Source organism: Odontomachus brunneus, unplaced genomic scaffold (assembly GCF_010583005.1).
Source record: "Odontomachus brunneus isolate Ranch 3 - 2012 unplaced genomic scaffold, Obru_v1 Obru_scaffold_240, whole genome shotgun sequence".
NCBI lineage: Eukaryota > Metazoa > Arthropoda > Insecta > Hymenoptera > Formicidae > Odontomachus > Odontomachus brunneus.
In genome coordinates this window covers 304341-320243 of record NW_022639690.1, presented here as the reverse complement: position 1 = coordinate 320243, position 15903 = coordinate 304341, and the positions used below count along the sequence as shown (strand labels likewise).

The following is a 15903-nucleotide window of genomic DNA, read 5'->3' as shown; positions in this document are numbered from 1 at the left end:
AAGAAATAATCCGAAGACGGAATCTATAAACAGTAAGTAAATACTTAAATATATAATAAATATATAATGTAGATAAATATATAATAAATATATAATGTAGAATGACATAAAAGAAGTATTTAGAATGTTATCCAAACAGCACAAAATATCCGAAAGACATCCTGGGAAGGCTCTTGGACGTTTTTTCGGAGGGATTTGTTGTATGGGTATCCAACACAAAACAGTTTTTAAAAGAAATAGGATTGTTCAACAAAACATAAAATGCTATAAGTGCGAAAACGACCATAAATTGATCTATGTTATTTAATCCAGCCATGTTATCCGCCATCTTACACTGCTCTAACTTGCTCTTACCCGTTCTTTTCAGACCCATATATATCTTTGCACTGGTCTGCACTATCTTGAACTTTCTTCAACTAGTACAGTTCCAGTGCAGCCCTAGGTTAGGTCGAAAGAACAAACCTGTTAATTCAACAGTTTTTAATTGAATTCCTTCAAATCAATCGTTAATTGAATGATTTTTAATTATATTTCTTGAAGTTAGTGGTTAATTAAAATATTGTTAATTGAATACGCTTATATTAATCGTCAATTAATTAAATTAGAAATTATTTACTCAAAACAATTATTAAATTGAAGCGACTTTAATTTTTACAACTCTGGATATAATGAACCATTTGTGAACATTGGTTAATCTCAAAAGCAGAACACTTCACACACTGTCTTTAAAATTATTTCTTTAAAATAAAACTATAAATAAGAAATAAATCCATAATTTACACACATATAAGCACAAATATATCATGAACTCAGCAAAACAGTATGTAAAAAAGAAAGAGAAAAAAATTAAGCTGTATTTTAATATAAAGTGTTATCCTAAGTTTATTAAAGTATTCATATAATGTGAGTCAGTAATGGTTATCTAAAAGTGTATCGATTCTCACTTTGATCATTTTAATCAGAACATGCTATTTAATAGTGTTATTTTAAAAATCAACGTATCCTCATTGAATTTTTTGTCTCTTGTGTCTCACTTGTCTTTTTACTTTCAGTCAATGCCAATAAAAACAAAACTTGTATCTTTTGAACAAATATGTCAGTATCTTAAATTTTACTAAATTTAGTATACATATCCCTGATCAAAATTTTGCCCCCTAGTAAAAATAACGCACAGAAATAGACAGAAATTTCACAAGATTTCTATCCGTTTCTGTAAACTGTCCGTTCTATCTGCAAATATAACATGCGAATAGAAAATCCACATTTGCAGCAGTAAATTCTATCCGTTTCTATTCGCAATTTTTACTAGGGATACTAAGTACTATTACTGCTATCGATACACAGTCAGATAATCTACGTCTTCCCGGTGTCAAAATTTAAATACGTACAGTAGAAACAATCTTTCGACTATCGGCTTTTAAGTTTCATCAAATATACTAAATAGTAGGCTATTTAAAACAATTTCTCAAACTGTTGAGCTTAAATTAAAAATTGCAAAATGTCAATATGGTTGTAAGAATATAGAGGACTTAGGTTTGTCTTAAAAATATCTATAATAGTTTTTATTTTAATGATCAGTTTTCCCTAAAAAAAAAACTTTGTTCTGGAATGTTTTCTATGTTTTTGGTAAATATTCGTTTTAAGGGAACTAGAACGGTTTGAAATCTTCAAAAAATCGATTTTTGGGTATTTACATAATCGTTTAGTATTCTTTAAGAATATTTTAAGAATTCTTTAAGAATATTTTGGCACAAAAAGAACCTCGATATTCACAAAATTGAGTTCAGGAGAGCGAAAAATGTGAGGAGGCGCGCGGTCGGCGGAATACGCGCGATAATGTAGTGTAAGAAATGTAGATATTGTTTATTTAAACCAAACTGATAAACAGTAATAACGATTCGAAAAATTAAAAATAATAATATCGGAAACAAAAGCTATAGGGTGCGTTCGGAAAGACGCTATTAGCGCTATTTAGCGCTAAAAGCCGTTTACAAAGCTACAAAATAGCGCTAACAAACTATCATGACGTCACTGGTGATGGTAGCGTTAGCGTTTGCAAGCTTTGTAAACGCTCAGAACTGCGCATCGCTACATAAACATTAAAACATAACATAATCTAACAATATTTTTCCACATAGCAAGAATGTCCCAAATACATCATATCTTGAAGATATCCCAAATATTTAGGATATTCCTATGATATATTTTGGAGCTCTCTGTTGTGTGAGTTTTAACTCTCTGCAAACTCTGCCATAGAAGGAGGAGGGCATACTTGGTGGCGGCAGGACGCCGTGCGTTCGAGATCTGCATTTCGATCCAGAGAGAGAAAAATATCGAGAGCGCGGTTCTGCTAGGCCGGGATTCGAATCCGGGTCTTTCGCTTGCCGGGCGACTGCTCTAAACCACTGAGCTACCTGACGCTCCACGCTCACGACACTCCTTTCTTCCTAGATAACGCTCAGAGATGCCGTTCGGAAGCGACATCTCTGGCGCGATCCCGAGCGCACGGCGACTACAGAGAGAAACAATGTTACTGTACCAAATGGTACAGCTGTCAGTCTCTCAAAGTCTCTGCAAAAAATATTTAAGGACAAAAGATTCATTGATGCGGACGTTATAAGCTAATAAATTTTTTGTTTATATACAAATACTTGTGAAACGTTTCGACTACTAACTAACACTAACTAAGTAACATAATATCAATGTTATAATTTCCTATTCAACAATATAAATGCAACATAATGCGTGTTAGTTAAGTATTTAAGTTAAGTATTATACATTCTTAAGTAGGCAATTATAACATTGATGTTATATTACTGATAATTTTTACTGGAAGGATATTCAATAAACACCAACTTTAAAAGTAACGTTACATTAATATTATAATTCGCGCTCGACAATATAACTGTTACGTACAACATATGTTATATATGCCCTAACAGCATAAATATCCAGATGACATCCAGAGTACGTCCTGAGAACATCCTAAGGACGTTTCTACGTCCTCAGGACATCTGCGGGACGTCCCCAGGATATTTTGTGCTGTATGAGATTGTGCTAACACTTACACAGTTGAGTGGAAAATCATAATATTGATATAACATTAATGTTTGTTGATATTTGATGAATAACAGTTCTTTTTCAACTGAAATAATTAAAATACATACTGATTTCACTACATAAAAGAAGAAAGGAATCCAAAATTGTACAAGAATCACATAGAATAAAGAAAGAATTATATTAAAATTGTAATATCGTTAGGTTATAAAGTAGCACTTTGTAAAATATAAACCCAATTCAACTATGTTCTCACGATTCAATTCAATAGTATCACTTTTCTTTTTATCATATCATTTATTTGTAAAGAAAGTTTCAATTATAATAATACACACACACAAAGCACTGAAAATGATATGTGTATCTGCTGCACGCAGCCACAAGAAATAATTATAACAAACAAAACACTTATAATTCTTCACGAATTCAGAGTGTTCTAGGAATTAAGTCGCAAAGTATTCGCTACAATGAACTTTTGAGGAATACCTCAAGACGAACTTATTGTGGTTACTTCTTCACGAATTCTTCAGATATTCATTTTACTAATTTTGTATGTATTTTTTAAAATGAATTCTCTAGGAACTTCTGTTCATCTCTGTGCTATCTGAGTGTTACTTAAAATCATGTATAATTATATATATAATTTCATATATAATTTTATATAATTACATAAACTATTATATGTAATTATACATACAATTATACATAATTGTATATAATTATATATAATTTTATGATTATATAATAATACATAATTATGTATAAACAAATTTTATATATTACTTATGCAGCATAAAAACGTTGAATCCATATCTTATAAATGTTTAATTTTAACATTGAGATGTATCAACATTGCAAATACAAATTCAACGTTGAAGAAACGTTATAGAAACGTCTAATGTTCGTTGAATTGTAATATCTTGTAGATGTCTATAAGACGTTGCAATTCAACATTCGAAAAACATCTCAAGTGACAGCCGTGATAATAACGTGAATTTTACGTCATCTGTTACGTCATTTATCCTTCAAGTTAACTAAATAATAATGTCTTTTTGACGATCCTCAGTCATAGACCAGAGACGTCATATGTAGTACGTCTTAATGATGACATTCTTTTACATAAAATGACGTAACAATGACGTATGACACTGGTTAAAAAAATATATCTTGCAGAAACTATTGCAACTAGTCAGCTTATGTTGATTTTAAATGAAATTTAGCTCTTTTATTTGATTTCTCACTATTTTCGCACCTCAAAATTTACTCAGTACTGGTCGGACGCGAACTCGAGATCCCATATACCTCCAGACCCTAGTCTACAACCTTGGCTACTGTGCTACTTTTTCAACTGATACTAAGTGTTTTTTATTATCCCCATGCAGCTGAAGCACTAATTATAATTCTCTTATAATATTATTTAGTACAATCACAAAAATAAATTATTTATAGTTCAAATAATTTATATAATAAAAGAGTAATCAAAGATACAGACATGAAATATTTATGTAAAATATGTTTACTTAGAGGTTGACATTACAAAACATTACAATTTAAAAAACATTTAAAGAAACATTTTTAAAACATTAAAAATAATGGGATAAGTACTTTTTTTCTTTAAAAAGACGTTTTTCTAACGTTTTTTAACGTTTGGAAAAATTTTTTGATTTTTAATATTTAATAAGCGTTTATTTTAACATTTAGAAAACATTTTTTAAATGTTAAATGTTAATATTTAGAAAAACGTTTTTTAAATGTTAAAATAAATGTTCATTAAATATTAAAAAACAAAATATTCTTCCAAACGTTAAAAAACATTTTAATGAAAAAAGAGAACGTATCCCATTATTTTTAACGTTTTAAAAATGTCTTTCAAAAGTTTGATAAATGTTTTTTAAATATTGTTTGCTTATTGGCACCCGCTTCCGATCCGCAACACTATATACCTTTATTTGACTTTCAATAAATACTAATTCGTTCAATATTATTTCAACATTGTAACAACATAAATAATTAAATATAGAAAAATCAATGTATATTCTACATTGCGAAGATGTTTACATTTCAACATTCAACATTGCAACGTTTTTACAACGTTGTTTTAACTTTCTGTGCTGTATGGGATTATGCATAAAACATTTTTCATCGGGACTCTTTTAAATAACGGATACAAATATATCAATGTACATTGATATATTTGTATTCGTTATTTAAAAGAGATTAAAAATACTATCTGGCTCTAAAAATTATGACAAATTACAAAAAATATTTAAAGACGAAAAAGCCAATGATGCGGATGTTATAAGCCAATAAATTTAATAAATAAATTTATAACCTAAAACTCCCTTTCATAATGACAGCGCGACGCGTAATACTAACGCTACATTAGCGTCGTTCGTGAAACTTGCTAACGTTATCGCGCTATTGGTTCCATGAACGGTATTAGTAGCGTTTGCGTTAATAGCATTGATAGCGTCTTTCCGAATGTGCCCATAGGCGTATGGAGATCACTGATAACAAATATAAGAGTAACAACAAAGAAGACGAGAACAGTCGGTCGGTCGATAAGGTTGAGTAAAGGTGCTTTTACATAGGAACGTCGAGCGTCAAGCGTTGAGCACATGCGCAGTAATATAGTAATAGTGAGTTGTTGCTGAAACGCAAAATTAATTTGATTGCATACTGAATTGTCAGTTGAATTTCAAGACAGTTATCAGCAATTCAGAAAAAATTGTAAGACATTATAAAATGTCTATTAATTATCGACATTATTTGTAGTTATTAAAATGCAATAGCATTATCAGTAATGAATATTACAAACAAAACGTGGAGTTAATTGCATTAATATCACTAATTGCAAATGCAATATAAGCAAAACAAAAAAAAAGTTTTGGTTGTTACAAATATTCGCAGAAAGAAAGAGATATTGCCCTAATAGTGTCAAGATGCTGAAATCTGAACAGTTTAGATTTCTGCACAAAAGTGCTGTGCACGGGTTTGACGCTCGACGCTCGAATGCTTCCATGTAATGGCACTTTAAAAGTAAAAATCTTAGCTGTAAAGTAAGCCAGAAAGTTACCGCTTATTGGAAAAACATATTAAACTTATTTAAATTGCTTAAATACTGCTTTTCTTATTGTCGGATTAATTTGGAATGGTCGGAAGTAACATTAAAACCTTACAATAGCGATGTGCTTATGTGCCGCGGTTTAGTGGAGGCCAACAAACGACCACTCGCATCAACAAAAGAAGTTAGGATAGAAAAAATTGGACATTCTGCGATTTCTATATAGAAGCTGACCTTTAGATGTCATTATACAGCGCAGACAGTGTTTGAGCTTCGTATCTAACAATTTTCTTGCCGTAATCCTGTTCTCAAACTTTAAACGTTTATTTTTCAAAACAGCATTTTCCGCTCTTTTTGCCACGATAATTTAAGAACAGCTAAAGATATCGATTTGATCTTTTTTTTTAATTAAAAATAAAGACGTACTGAAAATTAATTTCTTAATATTGTTTTAACAATAACTTGAATTTTTAGACATTTTTAGTTTTTTGTCTGCTATTTTTCTAATTTTTTAGATTTCTTGTTTCCATTCCAGTTCAATCTATAGAGGGAAATCTAACCTACCAATTACGCCTGGCGCATTAAAAGATTCCAACTCGTTTTCCCGGAATCGTGGCAAAACCGCAAAAACATTTTTTTAATTTAATTTAATAATAATATCTCATTCAATTATTAATATTTTTTAAACTGCTATCGCTTATTGTATTCCTAAAAGTTATTCGAATTTCATTCAATTTTCGGAAGATAAAACCGTTCTAGTCCTCTTAACGGACATAACTCTAATGACATATTCTTCTGACTAACTTTCAAAAACATTTTTCTGAGTAATCTTCAAAAGGTTTCAATCATTGGATTTTGTTTATTACTAAAGAAAACTTCGTAAAAAGAACATAAATTTCTAACATACTGTATATTTAAGAAATTAAAATTACTTCTTAGAAACTCTTTAATAAACAACGATAATAAATAACGATAACAATCTTTAGAGAATTACTTAGAAATCTTTGGCTATTTGCGATTAAATCTTTTACCTTACTAAATTGTGTGAGTCTATCATATAGTAAAATAATAGATACTAAAAAAATTAGCAAAGCCCCTACGCAAGATTTCAATTTAGATATGTGATCAAATATATAAGGAAATATTTCAATATATATAATAAAATGCTTAAGCTCGCATATATATATATATATATATATATATATATATATATATATATATATACACATATGCACTCACGTGCAAACATAATCTTTGCTTAGGAGTCTTTGCTAATTTTTTCCAGATCTATTATTTTAGTTATATGATAGATTTAGTAAGGACCCAGTAAAGTTTTAGTAAAGCAGAAGGCTTTTAAACTAAATATCCTAGACAACACGAGCTTTAAAATTAACATATTAAAAATAACACATAAGATGACTTTAAGATGTCTTTTAGTTATAACATCTATAAAGATGTATCATAAAAAATGACTAAAAGACATTTTAAAGTTATCTTATACATCGTTTTTATGCTCTGTCTGGGATGTTTATAAATTCTAATATCTCTAAATATTTATGCGAAAAAATATTTATATAATATTTACACTTATTATAAATGCTATTGCTACCCTTAAATTTTAATAGCTAATAGCATTTTAATAAATAAAGACCGACAGCTAAAACCTTTTAAAAATTACTGTGAAGAAACTTAAAAATATATGTCAGAGTCATTTTAGCTGTCTCCGTTAAAATAAATAAATACCAAAAAGAAAAAGCTTACCTGAAATACCCTATTAGCTGATTCACTTAAAGTACATTCAGCTGGAGAATCTATTGGTGCAGAAGTAGTGAATGTCTTATCAAATTGTGATACATCATCTTCGCTGGCCAATGTTGGTCTAAATGGTGGTTCTAGTTTTCGAGATATTACATCATCCCAACTGATATGCTTAAAAAACCGGTGAGCTTTTACTTGTTCACCATCTGATGGACCAGAGCCTAACCTTTGTGCGACTTGCCTCTGTATAAAAGATAATTATATATTTTAAAATGTGTACATTATATAAACAGAATTATAAATATTCTTCCTTATCCAATAAAGGCAAAATATCACTGATTTTATTATAGAGATGTTTAAATTATTTAAATTATAATAAAGATGAAATAAATTAGTTTCTAAACACTAACCTTTAATAATTTTCGAACGAGATCTCTAGCATCAGGAGTCAGATATTGTGGAAGCATCAATTTGCCACGCAGAATCTTATCAATAGTTTTCTTTCTATTTTCTGAAGTAAATGGTGGCTAAACAATTCGTAATAACAAATAGTGCAACATGAAGTATTATTTGTTGTAACAAAATTTGGATTTCTAATGTATGAAAATAATACATACAGATCCTGTTAGCATATCGTACATTAAACTTCCCAAACTCCACCAGTCTACCGCTTTTCCATGTCCACTTCTTGTTAAAATCTCAGGTGCCCTTGGTCAGAATAATATAAATTAAAGATTAGTACATATTACACTAGTAATTTTTACACTCAAAATTTTATACAATAGAATATTTTATAGCTCTTACATATATTCAATAGTACCACAGAATGTATGTGTAACTGTACCCTCTTGTATATGCTCTTTACATAATCCAAAATCAGTTAACTTAATATGACCCTCTGCATCCAATAGAATATTCTCTGGTTTTAAATCTCTAAAATAATTTGCCAATTAAAATATTATTAATTCAATACCGTATAAGTAAACTATTTAATATATTTATGTTATTGATAGCTGAAATTATAATTTAATGTTTGATGTGTGAGTATACAAGTTATTAAAAAAATATAACACCTGTATATAATCCCTTGCAAGTGGAGATGTTGCAGGGCCAATATAATTTCGCATAAATAAAAGCTGCAAGATAAACAATATAAATACATGTACTACAAATATTTTTATTTAAAACATTTTCATGATCTACTTACCATGCAGTATCTTCTAAAAAAATTCCTTCATCTATTAAATGTCGAAATAGCTCACCACCACACATATACTCCAATATTAGATATAATTTACCACCAGTTTGAAACGCATATTTGAGATCTACGATAAAAGGATGCTGGCAAATGCAAGCATAAATATATAAATTGATACTTTGCATGAAATATAAATAATAGACTAACTATGTAAATTGCTTTTGTAACTTGTTTAATACTACTTGAAACCTTAATTATCTTTCTTTTGAACAGTATTCTTGAAAAATTATATATATTTACGAACTATTTGTAATTAAACTTTCTATTAAATGAAATAATTAAAACTTACCTTTACAGCTTCCAAAATGTTTCTTTCAGCTTTAGTATGAGCTGTATCTTTCTGATTTCGTATAATTGAAGCCTTGCGTAAAACCTGTTTTAAGTGATAAGTATATGAAGTGTAATATAATTTTAGGTGAAATTTTTAATAAAATAATTATCGATATGAAAGTTTACTAATAAAAAAATAATATAAACGAAATTTAAAGTTTGTTATCAATAGCTTGAGAAAAAGAAAATATAAAAGCTGATTAAAACAATATTTCTATTTAACAATTATATAAATCTACAAATATTATATAATATATAATATTATACGTAACTTCTAGTAAATAACAAAATTATTATAGCAAAAAGTTATCTTTCTATATATGTTTTTGTTTTTATACAAAGTGTACAAAACATACAAAACCATGTGTAAAGGTAGAGTACAACTTGAGGACCTCTAGCATTATGTAAAAAATCACGTGAAATTTTGAGTTATTAATGAAAAAAGATTAACAAACCAGAGTGCACGATATTGTTTCTTAATCATCATATACTTCAAAAAATAGGAAGAAAACTATTGATATGATTTTGTATGGCAAACTGATGCTTCCATAATATTTGACTCTTTGTGCTAGAGATCTCGTTAAAAAATTACTAAAGATTAATGTTCAGAAATATTTTATTTCATTTTTGACAAGCTCTGTTAGAAACTTTATTCAAGATCTCATTGAAAATGGCTAAACATGATTGCCTCTTAGCATAGATGGATATCTATGGCTAACCTTGTTCCCTAATGTGCACCCTGGTTTTCATCAATCTTTTTTTCATTAATATCTCGAAATTTTGTAATTGTTTACAAAATCCCAGAAATATTTGGGCTCATGTTGACATGCTCTACCTTTACAAATAGTTTTGTATGTCTTGTACTTTTATATGTCAGAGCTGTATATTGCATGTTAGTATATTGTCCATAAAATATTTACTAGATGACAAAAAAATATTAAAAACATATTATTTCAATGCAACATGTAAAAACATTGTATACAATAAGACTACACTTGTTTCTATTATTGTAATTATTTCTATTTGATATATTATAAAAAACATTTTTTCTGCATAGCAATTGATATTTTAGAGATATCCGTACCTTCATAGCAAAAATTGTGCCACTATCATTTCCAGTTGTTTTCCGTACTTGGAAAACTTTGCCATAGCCACCTTTCCCAATAACTTTGCACAACTCGAAATCTTGTGGCCCAACTCTCTCGCGTCCAAGATTGACATTTTGTTCTGATATCGCGACTGTCTCCAAGCTGTCTGATCTGCTTGAAAACAAAAATGTTATCGTCAACTTTAATGTCTATTTCAACCAACATAGATTAAACCTTAACCTGTGTGTAAATCTTTATATAAATAAATATAAACTCAAATTGATATTTAATAAACGTTGATAGAAACATGCATAAGAGTGAGAAAAATGACAAACGGCCGCGTGTGCGACGTGCAAAATATACGCACTCACAGTATACTCACTTAACAATCTCATTCACGTTTAAATCGGCGTCACACTCCTACAAAAGAAAGCAGACGCATAGTTAACAGAACGATATTCATGTGCGGGTGATCTCTTTGCACAGTAGAATCATGATCGCATTGAACATATGAATAAAGGTGTATTACCGTACTAATCTCGATAACATCGTCATCCTCCGATTCGTCTCTGTGAGGGAGTGAGCTCTCAGCATCTTGTAACTCGATATCAAAGACTGCTGCCATCGTTGACACCAATCGGTTGTCGCGAATTTGCGACAGATTAATGTCGCATCGGAAACTACATACGATATAGCCGAGTTTTAAGTAATTTCGCTTAAAGCTCAGCTATTAACGCAAAACCACACGAAATCTACGTTCACCACAAGCTGTTCAACTAACCAATGCGAGCGGGACATTCCAAATAGCGGTGTGCAGCGTTACCAGAGTATTCGTCACAGCCGCGTCAACGGAGTAGAAGCACAGATGTTTATACTAGAGATGGGCTCAGTGCTCAGCAGGGTTGAGTTTTTCGAACATTTTCTAGGGTTTTTTACATTGGTTTGGATTACATCGTGCACTTAATATGCGTATTAAATAGTAACTTTCTATTAGATAATCTTAATATCAATGATATATATAATCAATAGTATATTAAGCTAGTATAATACTTATCAAGAAAACGTATTGTATTGATTGAATGCGTCGCCGTTGATATGCATTGTCAATATTAAGATTATCTAATAGAAAGTTACTATTTAGTACACGTATCAAGTGCATGATGCAAAGTAGGCCATTGGGCGCATTCAGTAGAAAAAGCGCTCAGTGAGCAATCAACGATTATTGGTTCTTGCTATTAGATCCCTAAATCTAGACCAATTACATTGACAAATTACTCAACTGTTGTGCAACTGTTGAGTCTGCTGAATGCAGCCATTGGCTTGGTTTACATCGTGCACTTGAAACGTGTACTACATAGTAACTTTCTATTAGATAATCTTAATATCGACGATATATATAAACAACGGTATATTAAGCTGGTATAATGTTCATCAACAAAACGTATTGTATTGATAGAATGCGTCGCTGTTGATATGCATTATCGATATTAAGATTATTTAATAGAAAATTACTATTCAGTACGCATGTCAAGTGCATGATGTAAACCAGGCCATTGACTTGGTTAAAAATTAGACAAAGGACCCCGCACAAACCTTGGGCGTCCCAAAGGAAAATGGGTCCCGGTGGATTTGGCTGAAACTTTGGAAATTTGTAGTTTACGTGATCCTGATAAAAAGTTCTCATTGCCTCAACTTGATTCATTGAGCCGTATGAGTCCTAGGAACCGTCGAAAGTAGGAAATAAGCGACTGCCATCGCCACTGTAGGGAGCGGTGCAATTGGACACGGTGCATTTGGACACAGCCAATCACAGCACCGTGTGATTAGAGACATTTGTAGGGTCCCTTGGAACAGCGACTTGTGATTGGACTGTGTCCAATTGCCCCGTATCCAACTGATATACACCCGCCACTGTATAGGTAACCATCTGGTAATTCCTATCCCTTCCCTACCCTCTTCCCATTTCTCTTTCTCTCTTCCCCTCTCCCTTCCCCTCTCTTTCTCCTCTCTCTTCTTCTTTAATTAGTTTCCGTTATTTTATGTTAGCTTGCTTTCATTTACATTACTTTGCGTTATTTGTCCAAATACCTTTTCTTGCGATGAAGGAGTGAGGATTTAACGTTATATCAGATCCAATTGGATCATCCGGATTACAAGAATCTGAATGTCACTTTAAAAGGTTTTACCGTCGACATTAGCGTTACCCAATGTGCACCACGGGGAGGTTGCGCGATCGGAATTTTGCACATTATGTGGTCCTGAAAAGGGCCGTTTGTGTGAAGGTGTATGTGTGTGTGTGTGTGTGTGTGTGTGTGTGTGTGTGTGTGTGTGTGTGTGTGTGCGTGCGTGTGTGCGTGTTGGTACGTGTGTGCATGTGTGCGTGTGCACATTGGGTAACGCTAATGTCGACGGTAAAACCTTTTAAAGTGACATTCAGATTCTTGTAATCCGGATGATCCAATTGGATCTGATATAACGTTAAATCCTCACTCCTTCATCGCAAGAAAAGGTATTTGAACAAATCGCAAAGTAATGTAAATGAAAGTAAGCTAACATAAAATAACGGAAACTAATTAAAGAAGAAGAGAGAGGAGAAAGAGAGGGGAAGGGAGAGGGGAAGAGAGAAAGAGAAATGGGAAGAGGGTAGGGAAGGGATAGGAATTACCAGATGGTTACCTATACAGTGGCGATGGCAGTCGCTTATTTTCGGGAGCGGTGCACTTGGACACGGTGCATTTGGACACAGCCAATCACAGCACCGTGTGATTAGAGACATTTAGGGTCCCTGATTAGATGTAGGGTCCCTTGGAACAGCGACTTGTGATTGGACTGTGTCCAATTGCCCCGTGTCCAACTGATATACACCCCTTATTTTCTTTACTTTCGACGGTTCCTAGGACTCATACGGCTCAATGAATCAAGTTGAGGCAATGAGAACTTTTCATCAGAATCACGTAAACTACAAATTTCCAAAGTTTCAGCCAAATCCACCGGGACCCATTTTCCATAAGATTTGTGCGGGATCCTTTGAGGGAAAATAGAGGACATAAAAACAAACATATTTTGTTAATAATGTTTTTCTCTACGACGCTTCGTTTTAATACTACAGGATACAAAATAGGAATTTTATGATTTTAATAAAAAACATATAAGTGGAAAAATTAAATTTATTTCAATTGTACAGTCGCGGACTTAAAGATTAGTGGATCGTTTTTAGCAAATTTAGGAACGCATTCCGACTTGAAAAGAAAGAGTCGCTGCTCCGTCTATAGGGCACGTCTGCGCAGTGACTAACCACGATAGGAGAGAAATGACATATACGTAATAGGTTTGTTCTTTCGACCTGACCTAGGGCTGCACTGGAACTGTACTAGTTGAAGAAAGTTCAAGATAGTGCAGACCAGTGCAAAAATACATATGGGTCTGAAAAGAACGGGTAAGAGCAAGTTAGAGCAGTGTAAGATGGCGGACAACATGGCTGGATTAAATAACATAGATCAATTTATGGTCATGTTTTCGCACTTATAGCATTTTATGTTTTGTTGAACAATCCTATTTCTTTTAAAAACTGTTTTGTGTTGGATACCCATACAACAAATCCCTCCGAAAAAACGTCCAAGAGCCTTCCCAGGATGTCTTTCGGATATTTTGTGCTGTTTGGATAACATTCTAAATACTTCTTTTATGTCATTCTACATTATATATTTATTATATATTTATCTACATTATATATTTATTATATATTTAAGTATTTACTTACTGTTTATAGATTCCGTCTTCGGATTATTTCTTCTACGTAATGTCAACTAGGTATACCGATTTTACAGGTTATAGATACAAATTTAAATTTTTTCGGTTAGCTGCCCTGCACTGCTTGCTCTACCTCCAGACCTAGGGCAGTCAGTTCACTGAACTCGCTGCACTAGTTCAGCCTGCACTGTTCGAAAGAACACATTTTCTTGCACTGTTCTGATCGAAAGAACGCATTAGTGCAAACTTCGTGAACTAGTGCAGCCAGTCAGGTCGAAAGAACAAACCTAGTAAAAGTAAGCACGACGATCGCGTGGGAAGTGTTCCGCAGGACTCGCCGTGACCGAGCACCGTGGATTACACGCAAATATGAAGATAAGTAATAGATTCCATGGTAATTGTTCAGAAGAGTTACCTCACCTCCGATTTTAATAAAAGAGGGCTCAATCGACGCGTATTTACTTAAAATGAAAGAATCCGGCCGAAAAAAGCGTCGCTTTGCCCCGCGAGCCGAGATATTAAGTGTTAAAGTTCACGCCTTACAGATTAGAAAACCTGTCAAACGGATGATACGGTCCTGCACTGTGGTGCAGGACCGCATGTGCGCATGCGTACGTGACCACAACGCATGCTTCTAGCACACAGTACGCGAAATTTAAAATGACAGTAGGTTTCTTAAATTATTCTTTAATATAGCACGGTGTTTTTAGTTAAATCTAACCGGGTTAAATGTGTGTGTGTGTCGGTGTGTGTGTGTGTGTGTGTGTGTGTGTGTGTGTGTGTGTGTGTGTGTGTGTGTGTAAGGGCAATGGGGATAAGTTTTAAATTCAATTATAGCAGAGAATAAACTTTTAATTCCCAAGAAAAATTAATAAATTTTCTGGTAATTATTTAGTTTAGCGGCATCACCTCTGATTTCGATGAAAATAGACTCAATCGACGCGTTTTTGCATGCCAAATAACTTTTTCCTCTGACAAAATCGTCGCTCTCTACTGCGAAGCGAGATATTAATAGACAAATTTGAGGGCGTGTTAGGTTAGAAAATCTGTCATACCATCTATCACTAGCTATATAACGGGGGGCTTTGCCCCTCAGACTCTCCTATCACAGGAGGTGGGGGCTATAGTCTTTTGTGCTTAAGCTAAAGAGTGAATTTCTCACAAAAGACTACAACCCCCACCCCCCGTGATAGAGGGATCCGCGAACTGGGGGCGAAGCCCCCCAGTTACATAGCTAGAGATAGATGGTATGACAGATTTTTTAATCCAACACGCCTTCAACTTTGTCTATCTCGCTTCGCAGTAGAGAGCGACGATTTTGCCAGAGGAAAAAGTTATTTGACATGCACAAACGCGTCGATTGAGTCTATTTTTTATCGAAATCGGAGGTGATGCCGCTAAACTAAATAATTACCAATTTTCTTATTCAACACCCTTATAGAAATATCATACTAAGAAATACTGAAAAATTATTAGTGATTAAATATTACCAGTAATTCTGTAATTTTTTGGCCAGTACTTAATTTCTGGTGAATACTGATAATAAAATCAATGTTAAATATTGATAGTAATCAAATACTGAGAATTATTATGCGAAG

At 32.5% G+C, this 15903-nt stretch overlaps 1 protein-coding gene across 7 annotated transcripts in view; it reads right to left on the bottom strand.

The window, feature by feature from the left end:
* Positions 1-11429, bottom strand: part of LOC116852611 (ribosomal protein S6 kinase beta-2-like) — a 66284-nt gene extending 54855 nt beyond the window's left edge. For 4 of the 7 annotated variants that reach the window (XR_004379801.1, XR_004379802.1, XM_032833134.1 and 1 more), the window contains exons 1-10: positions 11085-11426; positions 10938-10975; positions 10552-10729; positions 9427-9510; positions 9087-9220; positions 8953-9015; positions 8684-8812; positions 8497-8587; positions 8290-8406; positions 7883-8122 (exon numbers count right to left, since the gene is read on the bottom strand). Coding sequence is in view for 5 of the 7 variants with exons in the window: in XM_032833134.1 (XP_032689025.1) it covers positions 7883-8122; positions 8290-8406; positions 8497-8587; positions 8684-8812; positions 8953-9015; positions 9087-9220; positions 9427-9510; positions 10552-10729; positions 10938-10975; positions 11085-11180 (1170 nt within the window). In the remaining 2 variants the exon portion in view is untranslated. Of the gene's footprint in view, positions 1-532; positions 1585-7882; positions 8123-8289; positions 8407-8496; positions 8588-8683; positions 8813-8952; positions 9016-9086; positions 9221-9426; positions 9511-10551; positions 10730-10937; positions 10976-11084 lie in introns of those variants that run through there. The other 3 variants (XM_032833135.1, XM_032833131.1, XM_032833132.1) reach the window with 3 other exon arrangements.
* Between the last annotated feature and the right edge of the window lie 4474 nt (positions 11430-15903).